We start from the raw sequence: 17,445 nt of genomic DNA on the forward strand, positions 1-17,445 counted from the left end.
ATTCGAATGATAAAAGTATTCGAGAGCTTTTATTCGAATGATAAAAGTATTAGAGGACTTTTATTCGAATGATAAAAGTATTCGAGAACTTTTATTCGAATGATAAAAGTATTCGAGAACTTCTATTCGAAATATAAAAGTATTCGAGAACTTTTATTCGAATGATAAAAGTATTCGAGAACTTTTATTCGAATAAATTAATATTCGAGAACAGATTACTCGATTCTTAAAATTATTTGATTCTGCTCATCACTAGTCAGAACTCTTATGTGTCGCTCTTCTCACATTGTCTGAGGGAATCTCTTTTCATAATGAGTGTAGAGGAACGGCTGTTCAGATTCTTTCGTATTATTTTTGTTTAGGTCTATTTATTTTCTTTGTTTGCTAGTTTTATAATATTATCAATTTTACATTGCTTTTTGTAAAAAAAGAACTATATAAAAACCATGCATAAGTACCAGAGAAGTTTATTATATTCAACATGTAGTGTTACAATATGTTGACATAGGTATCCAGTTCATTTTTGTGCTGATTCTCTGAGCTACTATATTATGTGTATAGAAGGCAATCTTCAGGTCGCTGATATGAAAGTGAGAGGTTCGATGTTGTACCCACTTATCTGAAGTTCAGCAGTGTGTTCAGGGCATACAAACATGTTAAATCCTTTCATGCTAGAAAACTTCTCCAACAGGTTTTATGATCAGGTCGTGAATCTGCAACAGAAATACAAAAAATAAAATATCTGTAATATATGAACTTTAAATAACTTTATGCTCGACCTTGCGGAAATGTAGTAATTATACACCTGGTAGTAGCCCTTTAATGCACCTCATTAAAGTACACCTATTCATTATAGTTCAGTTGTTCAGCCAATGAGAAATCACCATTGTACCATTATAAAACCGCAAGTATCGATTATTCTCGGATATGCAATCGAAAGACAATTAGCGAAAAGTCACGGAGGCTGGAAATCTAATACTGTCGCAGAAGGTTATGTTCTGTTACTATAATAATTAGCGTTAATTGTAAATAATATTGAAATAAATTCAATTTGTCATCTCGTTTTTCAATTCTAAATCAATTTTCAGGTTATATCATGACTAATCTTCATCTTAGTCTCTACGTTATATCAAGGTCAATGACATTCGGCCTCGGAAAAAATCAATACTTTCGCGTCTGCGCACATCTCACAATTCAGGTCAGTTCGCTACTCATTTACATAACCATAATATGAATATTTTTAAGTAATTTCAAGTTAGAAATATGGTCGAGCATGAAAAGTCTTATGAAACTTGCCTATAATGGTAATTAAGACGCTCGTATGAAAATTATGAAACTCGCTTGCGCTCGTTTCATAAACAAACATACTTGCGTCTTAATTACTACCATTATAGGCTCGTTGCATAATGTACTATTCTAGGTAGGCCTACGTAGTTACTGTAAACTTTCAAATACTGGAAGAATAATGATTAAAATCAGCTTTATATGCAGGATAATAAATAAGTCGATATTTCAACTCATTAATCACTCCAGCTAAGATATGTCTCACAGCTTCAAGAATCAATTTTAATCGTCTCAAGGAATCTGGGAGGCAAAATTTTAGTCTTATGCTTACATGACTCGTATTCAAATCTATGTCCATAACCTCTACACCAGAGATAGGCACAATATTCCCTCGCGGGCAGTGTATAGATCTACACCACATCTACATTTCTCCCTCCACACATATTCTGTCTGCATGTACGTAGGCCTACATACTTCACGTGTTACACAACATCTTTTGTACATGGCAGCATCTGAGCACCGCAACGCCAGCGAAACACACACAATTGAATACACGTTCACTTGACATTTAATTCGTCTATTCGCATAGTGAATAAGCAGACATAGTTTTTGTTTATGGATTTTGTGATGACAATGCATTGAGTGCTGTTGAGGAATGCAGACAACATTTACCCAATCGAATGGGTTTCATCCAGCTGTGTGTTTTCCCATGTTTTAGCGGAAGTTATCTGAAGCTGTGCAAGATTAATCCACTCTCTATCATCATATCCCACCTCTCTAAAATCCATTTTAATATTATCCTCCCATCTACGTCTTGGCCTCCCCAAAGGCCTTTTTCCCTCCAGTCTCCCAACTAACACTCTATATGTATTTCTGGATTCGCCCTCACGTGCTACATGCTCTGCCCATCCAAAACGTCTGAATTTAACGTTACTAATTATATCAGGCAAAGAATACAATGCGTGCAGTTCTGCGTTGTGTAACTTTCTCTATTCTCCTGTAACTTCATCCCTCTTAGCCCCAAATATTTTCCTAAGCACCTTATTCTCAAACACGCTTAATCTCTGTTCCTCTCTCAGTGTGAGAGTCCAAGTTTCACAACCATACAGAACAACCGGTTATATAAATGTTTCATAAATTCCAACTTTACTAATGTTACCCATTCTGTTCTGGAAGAATGCTACCGGTATTTAAATAATTATTATATATATATATATATATATATATATATATTGAACTGGTAATGGAAATTACGAGAAAACGGCTGAACGGATTTTAATGAGTGACCCCTCATTTTCATGCCTGGCATCCAAAGTTTTTCAGAAAAGTAGTAGTTTTCAGTGAAATGTCAATTTTCCTACATAATTTTCCTATTTTCCAAAATCCACCTGTTGTCAGTTTTGAGAACTAATTTTATTGAATCATGGCCGACTTGATTGAATTTCAGAACAAAACACACACTACAATAAACAATAGGCTATTACACGAAGGCCATGACCTGCAGGATTGCCGACATATTTAGAGCTCAATTCAATTTGTTATTAAAAACTGATTCTGCAGTGCATAATTTTCTGAGTACAGCTGTGTATTGGATATTCAAATCTACGAAACTTGAGGTGGTTTGATGACATTATTACCATTAGAAATTAAATATTATTATAGTTAATATCATGATGCGTCTATTCTTCATTAATATTGATGCCATATTGATGACATGAAAGAGAAACGTTTTGAGGTTATGTAAGTAAATGTAGAGAATATCTTAATTTAGATCTCCATTTCTATAATTTACTGAGTGACTGCTATATATAACTACAAAACTTAAGTAAGATAATAATATTGTTATTAAAAATCAAATATTTTTATACTTATTAAACCAGTGGGGTTGGGTCTTTTTCATATACTTAATGGCGGTGTAGTGTAGATATTGATATGTGTCATTGTCTTCAGTATTGGCTCGAGAGAGCGCAAAAATTACAGTTCTTAAGGAAAGATAAAAAGGTATTACTTACTGATAAAATAAGATCATTTCAGCAAGATCTTTTAGTAGGATAAGATGATTTTACGCTCTACATTTCAAGTTCTACATGCAGCAAAATGCTATTGTTCGAAAGCTTAGCAAACCTGACATTTTTTTAACTTTTGCCTACAATCCACAATGACCTGAAATAGCTACTGCTATCGTCCTGACATTGTTACTTGCGTTTTCGCGTTGAAACTCAAAAACTGAAGTTGGATAGGTTCAAGAAAAAGTATTTGGCCTAAAAAAAATCCATTGAGAGGGAGTATGTTTCACTATTATGGAAGCAAATAACTATCAAAAAGACAAGTATTCTTCATTGAAAATAAATCTGAAAAATCTTTATTTGAATGTCTAACGAACTTAGTTTGCAGCAGCATTTGCTGCACAAGCCACTAGTTGTAGTATAATTATATTACATCACACACCAAGATTACAGCAAAGAATCCGACGACAAAAGGATGCTTGAAGCAATTTCACCCATTAGGAACACATGAAACATAATTGAATATACGAGTACAAAAAAAAGTCTAAGAAGGGGGAATAATGCTCCATTTTCCTGACATAAATCGAAACAACGGACTATATTTGGTTATTTCAAATGTGTTTCAGTGTACAGGTTGAAGTGATTGACTTGAAAGGTTTGCTAGGTTTTCCTTTCCCGTTGGTGGCCAGATGCTTCCAATGGCACCGGGCATCTCACTCGTTTGTGGTCGGTGGTGGAATACAAATTGAATTTACCCCGAAGAAAGGGTCGAACACCAGAACGTGAGGATGACGACCCCTGTGATACGCCGCAGTTCCCGACATCTGTGGCCACATCGACCGCTCTCCTAGTGGAATGGAGTGTCGGATGACCCGAGGTCAGACTGGGGGATGGCGTCTGAGGCGACCGAGGAAGGGACGCATGTTTGGCTTCTGTTTCAGAAAGTCTGCATCATAATCTCAGGATGTGGATTTCAACGTCAGCAGTACTTCATTTTATTGCCATTAATGTATAAAATATTAAGATATGCGCGAGATATCATAATTTTATTAATTATTTTTGAGTATTGAAGAGGGCGGGAGATGAAAAGAACCCTCGAACTGCGAGAGTTTGTCGAGATATTGTTTGTAACCTTTCAGTAAATTAATTCCCTAAGAAGACCTGAATGCGCTGTGGAGTAACGGTTAACATGTCTGGCCGTGAAAGGAACGGGCCCAGGTTTAAACCCTGGGCAGTGTTGCCAGACTATACCTGGTAAGGTTTATCTTGTCTCAGTAGCAATAAAACCAAGTCCCTTCAAATGAGGGTGGAGATTATAGGAGGGTTGTAAATTTTCAGGATTCCTTTCAAAATCTTGTTATTGTACAGGCTGCCGGAACTCAGTTTCTTGAAAGACAAGCTCAGTGACGGAACTACACAGTACGAAGAGAGATATTTTGTTATTTTATTTTGCGCTACAGAATGTATCAATTAGTCCCTTCCGCCACTGGATGGATGGATGGATGGACGGCACCGCTGCACTCCCCCATCGCCATAACAACACAGACGAAGTAAGACATATCTCCTTTCTCTCTCTTTTCACAGTGAGACAAGATACATCACACAGCCTTTAGCAACACTAAAATCCACCCACGCTGCAACCAAATTTCACACAATTCCACAGGTCATGACCAGGCTTCGGTCCTGAGCACAGAAACGCATGAAGTTGAGAACGCACGGACATAGTGTTGTGTTGGTCGAGTGGACTGTGAGATGGAGCGCGCCGTTATTTATTGTCTCAACATATAAACAGTCCGTCATAGTACGGCACAAAATATATTTCACCCTGTACAGATGCAGTATATTCTAGTATGGACAATATATGTCTACCATTAAAGTATTAATGTGAATTGTAACCTTCAATCAGGTGTCCCTACGCCGAAGCCTGTTACACGTACCGCAGCCAAGCAGCAATAGGCCTACACACAACGGCAATGCACATTACGGACCCACCTGTGCTGTTGCAGTCACTCCTCCACACGGGTCATGACGTCATCTATACTCCGTGTACTCTAAACCTCATACTGGTTACTCTGTGTCCCTAGGCCGAAGCCTGGTCATGACTCTAGAATACATTTTTGTGTACTATAAGAAGGGAGAGCTACTGCGTAACAACAGACACCATCGTGCCCGTACAGCAATTGTCAACCTATTAAGAAGCAGAGGATAGGAAGTACATGAGGAGATTCATTGTGTGTCTGAAGACGATTCTCATAGAAGAGTCGATATAATTGCCATCAATAGAAGAACCCAGAAAGCGATGGTCTTAGACCCTACGATTTGCTTTGAACGAGACACAAATCAAGCACTGCTGATAAATGATAACAAGCGAGCTAAATATGTACCTTGTCTTCCATACCTCAGTGAAAAATATGGCATTTCGCTTTACAACTGGGATGTTACAGGCTTACTATTTGGAGCGAGGGGTTGTTTACCAAAATTTACATCTAATATCCTTAAATCCTTTAAAATTCCCTTTCATGAGGTTCAGAAGATTGTAATGGAAATTCTGAAGGCCTCTCTTCAAATTCTACACTATCATCTATATGTTAACGCGTAAATTTTTGTTTTAATGTACAAATCGAATCATTATTTTGCTCGTTTCATTTCCCTTTATCTTTTCTGTTTGTTAATTCCGGATCCCAGTGGTCAACGTCACTTGAGGACGGATGATTTGTAATAAATCTTGGTGGCATGCAAAATATATAGATATCTTAATTACATAGCTTTCTGAATCCAACGCTGGTTTAGTGTGACTTCGTTATTCGCACTTTTATTATCGCTACAGTATTTTTAGAAATTAGGTCTCTCCTCCATTGCATAACATAAGTTTATATAATGTTCAAACTTATGCATGCACATATATTATTTAATTGTTTATTTATATTCAGTATTATTTATTTAAATATGATGCATATTAAGCAATTTAGTCTTAGGTAATAGAAAGTATTTTTGTCACGGGTCGTACATGGAGCAGATCAGAGAGAAGAGAAAAACCAGACAAGTGACTGAGCTTGTTGTTTACTTTTTCACCCACCCTGTCAACAAGACGCATAGCTGTAAAAATCTGTTCTCCAAGCACACACCATCCACCTCAAGTTCATTGTTACGCAGCTGTCTGAGTCAATGAACGTTGTCCAGTATTTCATTGTCACTCAGAACTTTCAAAGCCCGGGGGAAAGTTAATAAAGAAAAGGTCAAAAACCTTCTAACAGAACGACAAAACCCAAGCTACCCATCTACAGATTAACAACTGTACCGGTATTTGTATATGCACATTTATTTTTTAATTAATACAAAAATTTAATGAGAATTACACACAAAATCCACACAGTCGATCATTCCACAAGAATAAAAATTCCACATATTTTGTGGAATTCCGCACAGTTTTGCTACAATGATTCTGGATGGGACAAGTTACCGGTTGAGATTTTCCTCCGGGATTTTCCCTCAACCAATTAAGACCAAATGTTGGGTAACTTTCAGCGCTAGACACTGGAGTAATTTCTCTGACATCACCTTCATTTCACTCAGATAACCACAGCAGTTGATAAAGCGTTATGAAAACAAATTTTTAAAAAGGCTTCAGTATCGTCAAGATAGGAATGCTGTGGTAATACTGAGATTTAGAAAAAGTATGACCTAGGATCTTATACCGAAGGTTAGCTAACGTTTCACACTCACAAAGGAATTCGTTATTTTGGACGTAAGAAAAGATCTTTGTGCGAGATCGTGCGTATTTGCTTGGTTTCCGTACAAAACCAATCCGCGGAAAGTCTAAAATTCCACATTCAGTATTCCCAACCTAACACACATAGCAATTTCCCTCTTCTTACCGCTTAAGTAACATACTGATTTTACTGCTTTAGGCTTTTAACATATTATTTTTAGAGACGTTCAATATAGTAATAATTATAAATTGGAAACTTACCACTGCAATTTCACCTAAATTGCACTGTTAATTATTGTTTTTAAATATTTGCAAAAATTAAGTAAACTCTACAACTCCACTAAAGTTACTGCATTCGTGATGCAAGTAACATTAAGAAAGCCGTGAAAAAACCAGCAAGATTCCAGACTCATCATGGACGGGGGGGGGAGACAGACGTATATCACGGCCTGCTGGAGTAGGCCTAAACACAGAAAACATTTTAAAGCAACAATGTTGAAGATAGATATTTTTGTTTTGCAAATTTGCCGTCAATGAACAGAAACCAAGATGGAGATTTCATTGCAGCTAATTAGAAATTCCTCTTTCAGGTATGTAATAAACGATCTTCGCACAAAATAATGTACGATACACGAGCGGTATGTTTTCTTTCAATTCTCGGAAATTAAAAAAGCTCAACTACGTTTCGCTTTTTCAAACTTTTCCTCGAACATGAAAACTTCAACATACCGCTCTTGTAACGCATATTACTATTATTATCCATAACACTGAAACCATTTCATTCTATCATTAGAGTTTAATTTATGCACATAATTTTCTTTGATGAAAAAGTTTTAGCAACCTTTAAGCAGGACTTTCTTTTTAATGTTTGATTTATTAGATGTATTTGGAAATGGTACATGTTCTGTAATGTAATGCTTCATACCTGAACATGATATGAGAAGCTGTCTTGTCTACATCATTATAAATTGCCGTGGGCATGTTCTCTAAATATACCCATTGTATGCAGGTGTTTCCTGAGGGTTCAATGTCCTTTAATTAGTCCTGTCACTAACTTGGTTATATTTGCTACATTGAAACACGTTGTAGAATATTCGTAGAAGTGATGGGAGATGTATCCTTCAACTTCGAAGGTACCGGGATGAATAAAGAAACGATCACTTGTTTTAGAACGTAAAAAGGTGTCTATTTAATCAGTGTCTAATAATAAAATTATAATGAAAGATATGGTCTTCAGATTAACTAAACAGTGCGTTTTCAGAATTCCAAGTCAGTGTTGCCAACAGTTGTTCGTATAATCCCGCTAGATGGCTTTCGAAAACCCGCGATTTTCTAACAAATATCTCTAGATTTTAATGTATACTTATTATTCAATATTAATAATAGGAATAGAAATTAGTAAAAATTATAGATTAAATAATATACTGTTTGCAGATGACATCGCCATGTTAGCAGAGAATGAAGACGACCTCCAGAAGTTGATATACAAATTTCAGAATGTCTCAGAAAAATATAATTGTAAAATATCACTTCAAAAAACAAAAGAGATGGCCTCTCGAGGAAAAAATCCAGTGAGATCAAAAATAATAATAGGGAAGACCCCAATAGAGGAAATATCACATTTTCAGTATCTGGGATGCTACATAAGCTATGAGAAAGATAAAGATTTGTATATCAAACTGTCAAAATTCCAGGCTATAAACGGGACCATCAAAAGGACTCTAGGAAAAAAAACAAGAAAAGAAACAAAATTAAAACTTTATAAAATATTATCAATACCAACACTCCTTTATGTAAGTGAGACATGGATAATGGGCGCAGGAAATAAAAGAAAAATACAGACTGCCGAAATGAAATTCCTACGATATGTGAATGGAAGTAATATCATGGACAGAATACAGAATGTAGAAATAAGAAAAAATTTGCAGATACATAGTATGGAAGAAAAAATCCATGATTATAAACATAAATGGACGGAACATCTATTCAGAATGGATGACAGCAGATTGCCTAAGTTAGCCTTAAATTACAATCCTAGAGGCAAGCGTGAGGTGGGAAGACCCTGGAAGAGATGGACACCCTGCTGAGACATCGCCGGAACAGGCCGAAATGGCCTAATCCATGACGTTGATGATGATGATAATAATAATAATAATAATAATAATAATAATAATAATAATAATAATGGTCAAGATAGAGCATCCACCCGCCAATGTAACGAATATTGCACACAATTATCATTGCCAATGTGGCGCTATAAAGTAATTTTGAACACTTTTATCACAGACACAACATATTCAAATTCTTATTGCACGATATATGTTACCGTTAAAATCCAAAATTTGACAAAACAGGTTTCAACTAGTAAAAACTACTGCAGTTTTAAAATATAGATAGAAAGCGAATTTTCGTAAGATCTAGAATCAATGACAGGTCAGGTTTGGTTTGGTTAGTTTTTTTTTTTCTTTTTTTTTAAGGCTTTTATCAAACAAAAACCTAAACAAACCAAACCTAACCTGACACTGATTCTAGATCATACGAAAACTCAATTTCTATCTTTATTTGCTTAAACTAGTTTTTACTAGTTGAAACTGGTTTTGACGGATTTCGGGTTTTAACGGTAACATATATAATATGGAATTATCATTACATTGACACATCCATTATTTCACAAAACACAAACTGAACGAATTAAATGTAATTATGAAAGCCGCTTATAATGCTAATATGAATTTTCATTTCAGAAACTTTAAAGATTAAAAACGCTAGTATTCCCGCTAAGCGGGATAATATAATTTTACCCGCGAGACGGTTATCCAAAAAAGCTAGATTTAGCGGGAAAACCGCTGAATTGGCAAAACTGCTCCCAGTTAACGAAGAGAAGAAAAAGTTTGCACAAGAGTGAACCGTAAGTAATGTGATTAGTTCTGGGGGGTTATTCTTTGAGATATTTCAAACAAAAAAGTTGAATACAATTTTGCTCGTTTTTGCTTTCTTTTCGAGATAAAACTTATTTTATATGAAAGACTTTATAGCGTATAAAACATTGATTTAATTCCCAATATGCTGAATCAGTTTAAGACAACAGTGTATTTTTATAATAAATGACTGAAATAATTTTAGTTTTGTCATTTAAATGTGCAGAAATCTGATCCGAAGAAATGTAACTTTTCGTTCTGCAAAGAAATTTTATGTTATGCCCCAGGGCTAAAGAACGCCCTGTAGCAAGATTTCCTGGTGAGTATTAAATTTGAAACAGGAACAGTGTCAGCAGAATACACGGTCTTAAGATGCTTAGCCAGCGTTATAGAGTCCTGTCAGGCGTATGGTAAATCACTGCCTACAATGAAAGTATTCTTACGCCACAGATCATTGCTGGACTAATCGCATTGGTCCAGTAGAACAAAACATTCATTTTAATTGGTTAAAATTATATCACGCATTGTTCGAACTCTTTTCTTACGCGTAGTCTCATTATAGCGACTTATCGCTATATTGCACCGAATCAAATTAAACGTAAGAGATGTTTGATTAAGACGACATTTGTAATTATGTGAAATCAAAAGAGGTTTTAAGACCATCTCACCTGGTGGATGGCGTGGTCGGTACCCCGGGCGGGAAACGGTTAACGAAACATAAGAAGTGTTGGTGAGGAGTTGAGGCAGTTAGTGAAGACTGGCAGAGAGGGTGAATTTGAGAGACTTGGAAGCGGCATGGCGTCATCCAATGAAATATATTGTAAGTAGCTTTGTAAATTTGTAAATATATAATAAATCAGGTAGAGTTTACAATATTGCAATCATTTCAGACTAAGTTTAGTAATCATGTAGCTTTCCTATAGTATCCTGAGAGCTCCCCTAGCATACATATGTAAAATAGGGCTACCCCCCATTGGAGATACAATAATAATATCCTGAGAGCTCCAGCTCTTCCAGTAAAATCGTTTCCATTGTTGAGTAAAATGGTGGTGTCAGAAATCCTGATAAGTAGGAGCACATGTCGAACACAGTAGCCGTCCGATTAGCAATCAGTGCGACCTAAGCGACGTTCGCACAACATTTATAATGTCACATTTTGTTCGCATCAAATTTCAACACATATAAATTATAAAACTAAAATTCTTTCTATTTTATTATCATAATACACTGCTCTCTTGAATTCACTGAGTATATTGGGAATTAAATCAATGACTTTCCCAAAATACGCTATGAAATGTTTAATAAAAAACATTTTTTTTCTTGGAAGGGACGCAAAAACGAACAACATTATATTATTTTTTGTATTAAATATCTCAAAGAATAACCCCTTAAAATAATGATATTATTTACGGTTCACTTTGTATATACACTGGCCAGAGAGTGCATTAAAGCATCGTGTTAATTGTATTTGTTTATAGCAGGTTGATGTAGGTCATCCATTGACTGCATGTGATTGCTGTACTATTAATGTTATGTTTATGTATGCATACTGTGGGGGACAGAACGTGAGGATGGATTAGCAATTAGCAGGTATTGATTGATTGGATTAACTGATTGAATTATGTGGAGGGGGATAATGACGAAGACCAACAAGGTTCACTTTTTGTCAAGATAAAATACAATCATCGCTCTTAAGGAAATCTTGTGCGGGTTCTTGAGAGCACGCAGTGCAGGCGCTTTGACATCCCTGACCTATACTGTTTGGTCAGAACAAGTCTGTCTATATTAGGATGAATACTATTACCAGGGGCGGCTTTCGAAGAGGGGCTGCGGAGTTGCAGCACCCCCAGACATCTGTGGCTCTTGTCTCGTTTTATGTTGTGAAATACATTTATTATACAGTCTCTATTTAGCGGCTCTCAATGACATGCACGCTATCGTTAGTGAAGTCACTTCCTCCCCTGGTGCTGCCAGAGCGAAACCAGAGGCAAGGACTATAAGATGAAGCCACTTCCTCCCCTGGAGCTGCCAGTCTCGTCTCGGATGCTTTGCGCGTTAGTTTTACCCCTCCTCCCTGTTGCCCTTGGCCGTGAATCCAGAGTTTCCAGGCGCTGCAAAATTTGCAGCAGTTTGTCAGTAGCGTGCAGTTTTAAATACGTTTTCTTTAATGTTGTTTTGCAAGAATGTTTAATTCTGTACAATATTTGCAGTCTATTCAGTTCAGTACCTTAACAATTCAGAAGAAATGTGAAATTAAGTGCCCATCAGTTGAATCTCATAATGGAAAGAGCCGCTAAACAAAATACAAAGGTTCGCATATTTTTTGCTAATTTATCCAGTATCCCTGCTTTCTTCTCTCGATCTCCGCACAGTCTGTATTAGATTAATGTGTTTCAAAGACAATTCCATCAGCTGGGGCAACAAGATGGATTTAAAATAAGAACAGTAAATGTTGTTCATGAGAAGAAGGAGCCATTGCTAGAATGTTTTCAAACCATAATGCAATCTGAAACATCTAAGATCACAATAAATGAGGCAAGCGCCCTGGTCCGTACTCTTGAATATCCTGAATTCAATTTCTGGCTCAGTTATTTTTTCATTTATTGATGTATCATGTATATATATTATACAACCAACTACAACATCGCCAGTTAGATATTTCTAAGGTTCAAATCTGCATATAAAAAATTAAATTATGGTTTATTTAACGACACTCGCAACTGCAGGGGTTATATCAGCGTCGCCGGTGTGCCGGAATTTTGTCCGCAGGATACTTTTAAATGCCAGTAAATCTACTGACATGAGCCTGTCTCATTTAAACACAACTTACAAGATAAGGCGCATGGAACTAATCTTTAAATAAAGTTGCTTGGTTTATTTTTGTATGCAGCCCCCCTTAATTCAATACCCACGAGCCGCCACTGACTATTACTAATAAACGTAAAGTATATACAGTACGATTATTTAATCCTGACAGTCGCCGGAGATGTGCGCCTGGTTCAGGTGAGTCCCTTTAGTTATGCCAAGGGGTGTTTGGGTTTGTCACTCGCTTGCTTTCGGAGCGATCGGATGTCATGCGTGCGGTAGAGCGGTATGTTTCTAGTGCAATTAAGCTGTACTGCATTTCTTTACGGACCGATCGCCCTTATCTCTACTCCGGAGCTCTCCCCACTACTCCTATTACTTCCCCTCTTTCGCGTCGCTGAGCTGTCAGAACTAAATAATCGGTCTGTAGTTACGAGATGATATGCTGCTAGACATGTACGGGCAATACTTTTCATCAGGTTCATTTTAGAAAAAAAATGTTCGCAGACATACGTGGATGGAAAGATTGTCAGAATCTTAGCTGCGAAATTAAGTAAGTTAGGAAGACTTCTCATTATGTGTTAATTCATACAATTCCTTGTTGGTTTTACCTGACATTTGAAAAGGATATTTTTCTCTATGACTCGTCTATGTGTTTGAAATGCGAAAAATTGATCGGACTGCATTTTCAACTAATAGTGATTGTGGGTTGGCTTGTCCATTAACAAATTATTCTTGTAGATTTTTAAAACTTTCTACTGTTCCATTCTGCACAACAAATTACATGAAAATAACACCTCGCTTTATCGCATGTAACAACTATTTTATTAATATAAACCATCTTTTAACAATCTTATTTTAAACCCTTACCTATAAGATTATGTTCGTAAAAATCCTCTTCTGTTCAAGATCGAAGTGTCGTCTGATATCTTTTTTTTAGTAGGTTATTTAACGACGCTGTATCAACTACTAGGTTATTTGGCGTCGATGAGATTGGTGATAGCGAGATGGTATTTAGCGAGAGGAGGCCGAGGATTCGCCATAGATGACCCGACATTTACCTTACGTTTGGGAAAACCCTCGGAAAAAACCCAACCTGGTAATCGGTCCAAGCGGGGATCGAACCCGCGCCCGAGCGCAACTTCAGACAGACAGACTTCAGGCAAGCGCCTTAACCGACTGAGCCTCGCCAGTGGCTATTATGTTTTATTTAAATCTCAACTGAACAGTTGAGGCATTGAATTCTACCTTTATTCATAATAATAAAATAGTCTTCTTTCCAAATTTTTTGGAAATTAAAACGAAACCTACAATTTATTCGTCATATTCCACCACTTTACACATCCCTGATTAGAACACTATGGTACTGAGGAATGTAAAACACTTCAGGTTAATGTAGCTTACAATAAACTACATCGATTTAACCTGATATACCTATGTCCGAAATGTATTGATCGGGAACTTTTAAATGGAGAGTGGTGTATAGACGTATTTCTACGTTGTAGAGCATTGTAATACGATAAGTTATTGAAAATGTAGAATCTTGTGTTATTTCAATCAGTTTATTTCATAATTAAGTAAAACTCAGTAAGAAAATATAATAATTGAACCAGTCATATTACTAAGGTTGCCCTTCTTATGGATTCCATGAATAGCACATTCATGTTAGGTACCGGTATCGGTTATCTTTCCGACCTTGCCAGTTTCCGATAACATCTGCTAAAACATGGAAAAACACACAGCTAGATTAAACCTCGTGGATTGGGAAAACGTTATCTGCATTCCTCATATTTTTATATTACATTGCACATCCAATGATAATAAAACTTAGTGATAACTTAAATAATTAAGTTAAAAAGCTTTAAAGAAAAACATATGTTTTGAAAGCATAAGAAAGAAGTTAAAATCTTCTATTAACTTTACTTAAATTAATACACCTAAACCAATAATACAAATAAATAAATCATAATACCCAAAAAAAAAGTAAATAATTTAATGACAATGCATTGCCATCACATAATCCATAAACAAAAAATATGTCTGCTTATTAACTATGCGAATAGACAAATTAAATGTCAAGTTAACGTGTATTCAATTGTGTGTGTTGCGCTGGCGTTGCGGTGCTCAGATGCTGCCATGTGCAGAAGATGTAGTGTAACACTTCAAGTATAGTACAAGGAACAGTAAAACGTTCCAGTATTTCTTCCCAACCGTTAGACTTCGGACATAGGTAGCTAGATCAGGTTAAGTCGATGTAAGTTAACCAAAACTACATTATCCTGAAGAATTTTGTATTCATCCTGAGACACCCTGTATATGTTCAATAAAGAAATAAACGAAATTATAATCATTAATAACAATACAACACGTAAATAATTACATTAAATTTATTTCAATCACATTCACATACCTTCTAAATAAGAAGAAATTCCTCAAAAATCTCTGTCTGTTCGCTATAGGCTATACTGAAACTGCACACATAGTGGAATTCACGTTATCAATTTCTACAACGTCGCATTTCTTTTGTCGTAGTAAGTAAAATGAGAGGTTATGTGTTCTGAGACCCAGATACTGTAAGTAGGAATGCATGTATTTGCTCAGTTGATGGGTCTAAGAGTAGTTGTTACCAAGAGTCGTTACCGTACTTCTCAATAAAACGCTTTTCATTACCTGTACGTGGGGCGGAGTGCCCAAGATGTAGGTCGCTGCGTCGCAGATGTCTTGACTGTCCAAGTGCGGCACGCCGGCGTATATCTGGTCTATAGTCGCTTTCTCAGGAAACTTGTAGCCTTCTGCTACCATGATTTCGGTTTTCACCATGCCAGGGCATATGGTCTGGAACAAAGCGATTTCACATTTAATTTACACGAATGGATATACATAGTTTAGTAAAAACTCTTACGATCTTACTAATAAAAACTCTATATACAAACGTTTAACTCTCTTATACTTACACAATGAATAGCTTGTTTATACGTCGTGTGTAAATTCCTTACTAATGATCTCTACATACGTCGTGTATAACAGTATAACTGTTACACAGCTACATCATAATTTCGTCATTACTTCATTACGAAAGGTAATAGAATATCTGAGGTTCTCTATTGCATCCAGTAGAGTGCTCTAATGTGCCATGTTAAGTATCGATAGTACAACTGGCTCTGATCGATTACCACACTATATGTTGGTCAAAGAGCACAAGCTACAGCAATATTATTCTTATTATTATGTGCTCTTTGGTGCTTTTCCAATTCACTGCGGGCTAAAGCAGGGAGATGCACTATCACCTTTACTTTTTAACTTCGCGCTAGAATATGCCATTAGGAAAGTTCAGGATAACAGGCAGGGTTTGGAATTGAACGGGTTACATCAGCTTCTTGTCTATGCGGATGACGTGAATATGTTAGGAGAAAATACACAAACGATTAAGGAAAACACGGAAATTTTACTTGAAGCAAGTAGAGCGATCGGTTTGGAAGTAAATGCCGAAAAGACAAAGTATATGATTATGTCTCGTGACCAGAATATTGTACGAAATGGAAATATAAAAATTGGAGATTTATCCTTCGAAGAGGTGGAAAAATTCAAATATCTTGGAGCAACAGTAACAAATATAAATGACACTCGGGAGGAAATTAAACGCAGAATAAATATGGGAAATGCGTGTTATTATTCGGTTCAGAAGCTCTTATCATCCAGTCTGCTGTCCAAAAATCTGAAAGTTAGAATTTATAAAACAGTTATATTACCGGTTGTTCTTTATTGTTGTGAAACTTGGACTCTCACTCTGAGAGAGGAACATAGGTTCAGGGTGTTTGAGAATAAGGTGCTTAGGGAAATATTTGGGGCTAAGCGGGATGAAGTTACAGGAGAATGGAGAAAGTTACACAACACAGAACTGCACGCATTGTATTCTTCACCTGACATAATTAGGAACATTAAATCCAGACGTTTGAGATGGGCAGGGCATGTAGCACGTATGGGCGAATCCAGAAATGCATATAGAGTGTTAGTTGGGAGACCGGAGGGAAAAAGACCTTTAGGGAGGCCGAGACGTAGATGGGAGGATAATATTAAAATGGATTTGAGGGAGGTGGGGTATGATGATAGAGACTGGATTAATCTTGCACAGGATAGGGACCGCTGGCGGGCTTATGTGAGGGCGGCAATGAACCTTCGGGTTCCTTAAAAGCCATTTGTAAGTAAGTATGTGCTCTTTGGTTTGTTCTTCTGTGGTTATAAGGCAACCATCATCATAAAATGGCAGTCGATACGAACAGCTGTTAAAGGGGCGGCCATTTTTTCTCTATATACAACGCTTAAACATGGGGTTTCATGTATACTGTATAACTATTGCAAAGCAATTCCCATTCTATAGTTACCAGTAGCGGCTGGTGGTCAAAATAATGAGTGTGCTACAATTTCTATATCGGCCTACTATATACACTTATATGTATTTATCTTAATTTGAGACTCGCCTAGTGACGAAATATGAAATCCATACGACGTTCCTTCCTACTGCAGAATCTGTCAATTACCCTGGTGTTAAACCCTTCAACTTGGATATCATACTCTTTTCTATTGACAATGTTACTTCACAGAATGGATCCTGTGAATTGTTGGAGGCTATGTATCGTAACAATTGAACAGCTCCATCTATATTCCGGAAGGCAGGTGTTCCGTATAGAACTCAAAGTTGTGTCTTTAACACTCTTTTGTTCAG

The 17,445-nt window shown here is 36.5% G+C and overlaps 1 protein-coding gene across 1 annotated transcript in view; it reads right to left on the reverse strand.

Annotated features, from left to right (window-relative positions):
• Positions 1-451: 451 nt before the first annotated feature.
• Positions 452-17,445, reverse strand: part of LOC138712446 (farnesol dehydrogenase-like) — a 105,819-nt gene continuing 88,825 nt past the window's right edge. The window contains exons 6-7 of the mRNA XM_069844270.1: positions 15,393-15,557; positions 452-713 (exon numbers count right to left, since the gene is read on the reverse strand). Coding sequence (XP_069700371.1) covers positions 672-713; positions 15,393-15,557 — 207 coding nt within the window. The 3' untranslated portion in view covers positions 452-671. The remainder of the gene's footprint in view (positions 714-15,392; positions 15,558-17,445) is intronic.

Source organism: Periplaneta americana, chromosome 13, assembly GCF_040183065.1.
Source record: "Periplaneta americana isolate PAMFEO1 chromosome 13, P.americana_PAMFEO1_priV1, whole genome shotgun sequence".
Lineage (NCBI taxonomy): Eukaryota > Metazoa > Arthropoda > Insecta > Blattodea > Blattidae > Periplaneta > Periplaneta americana.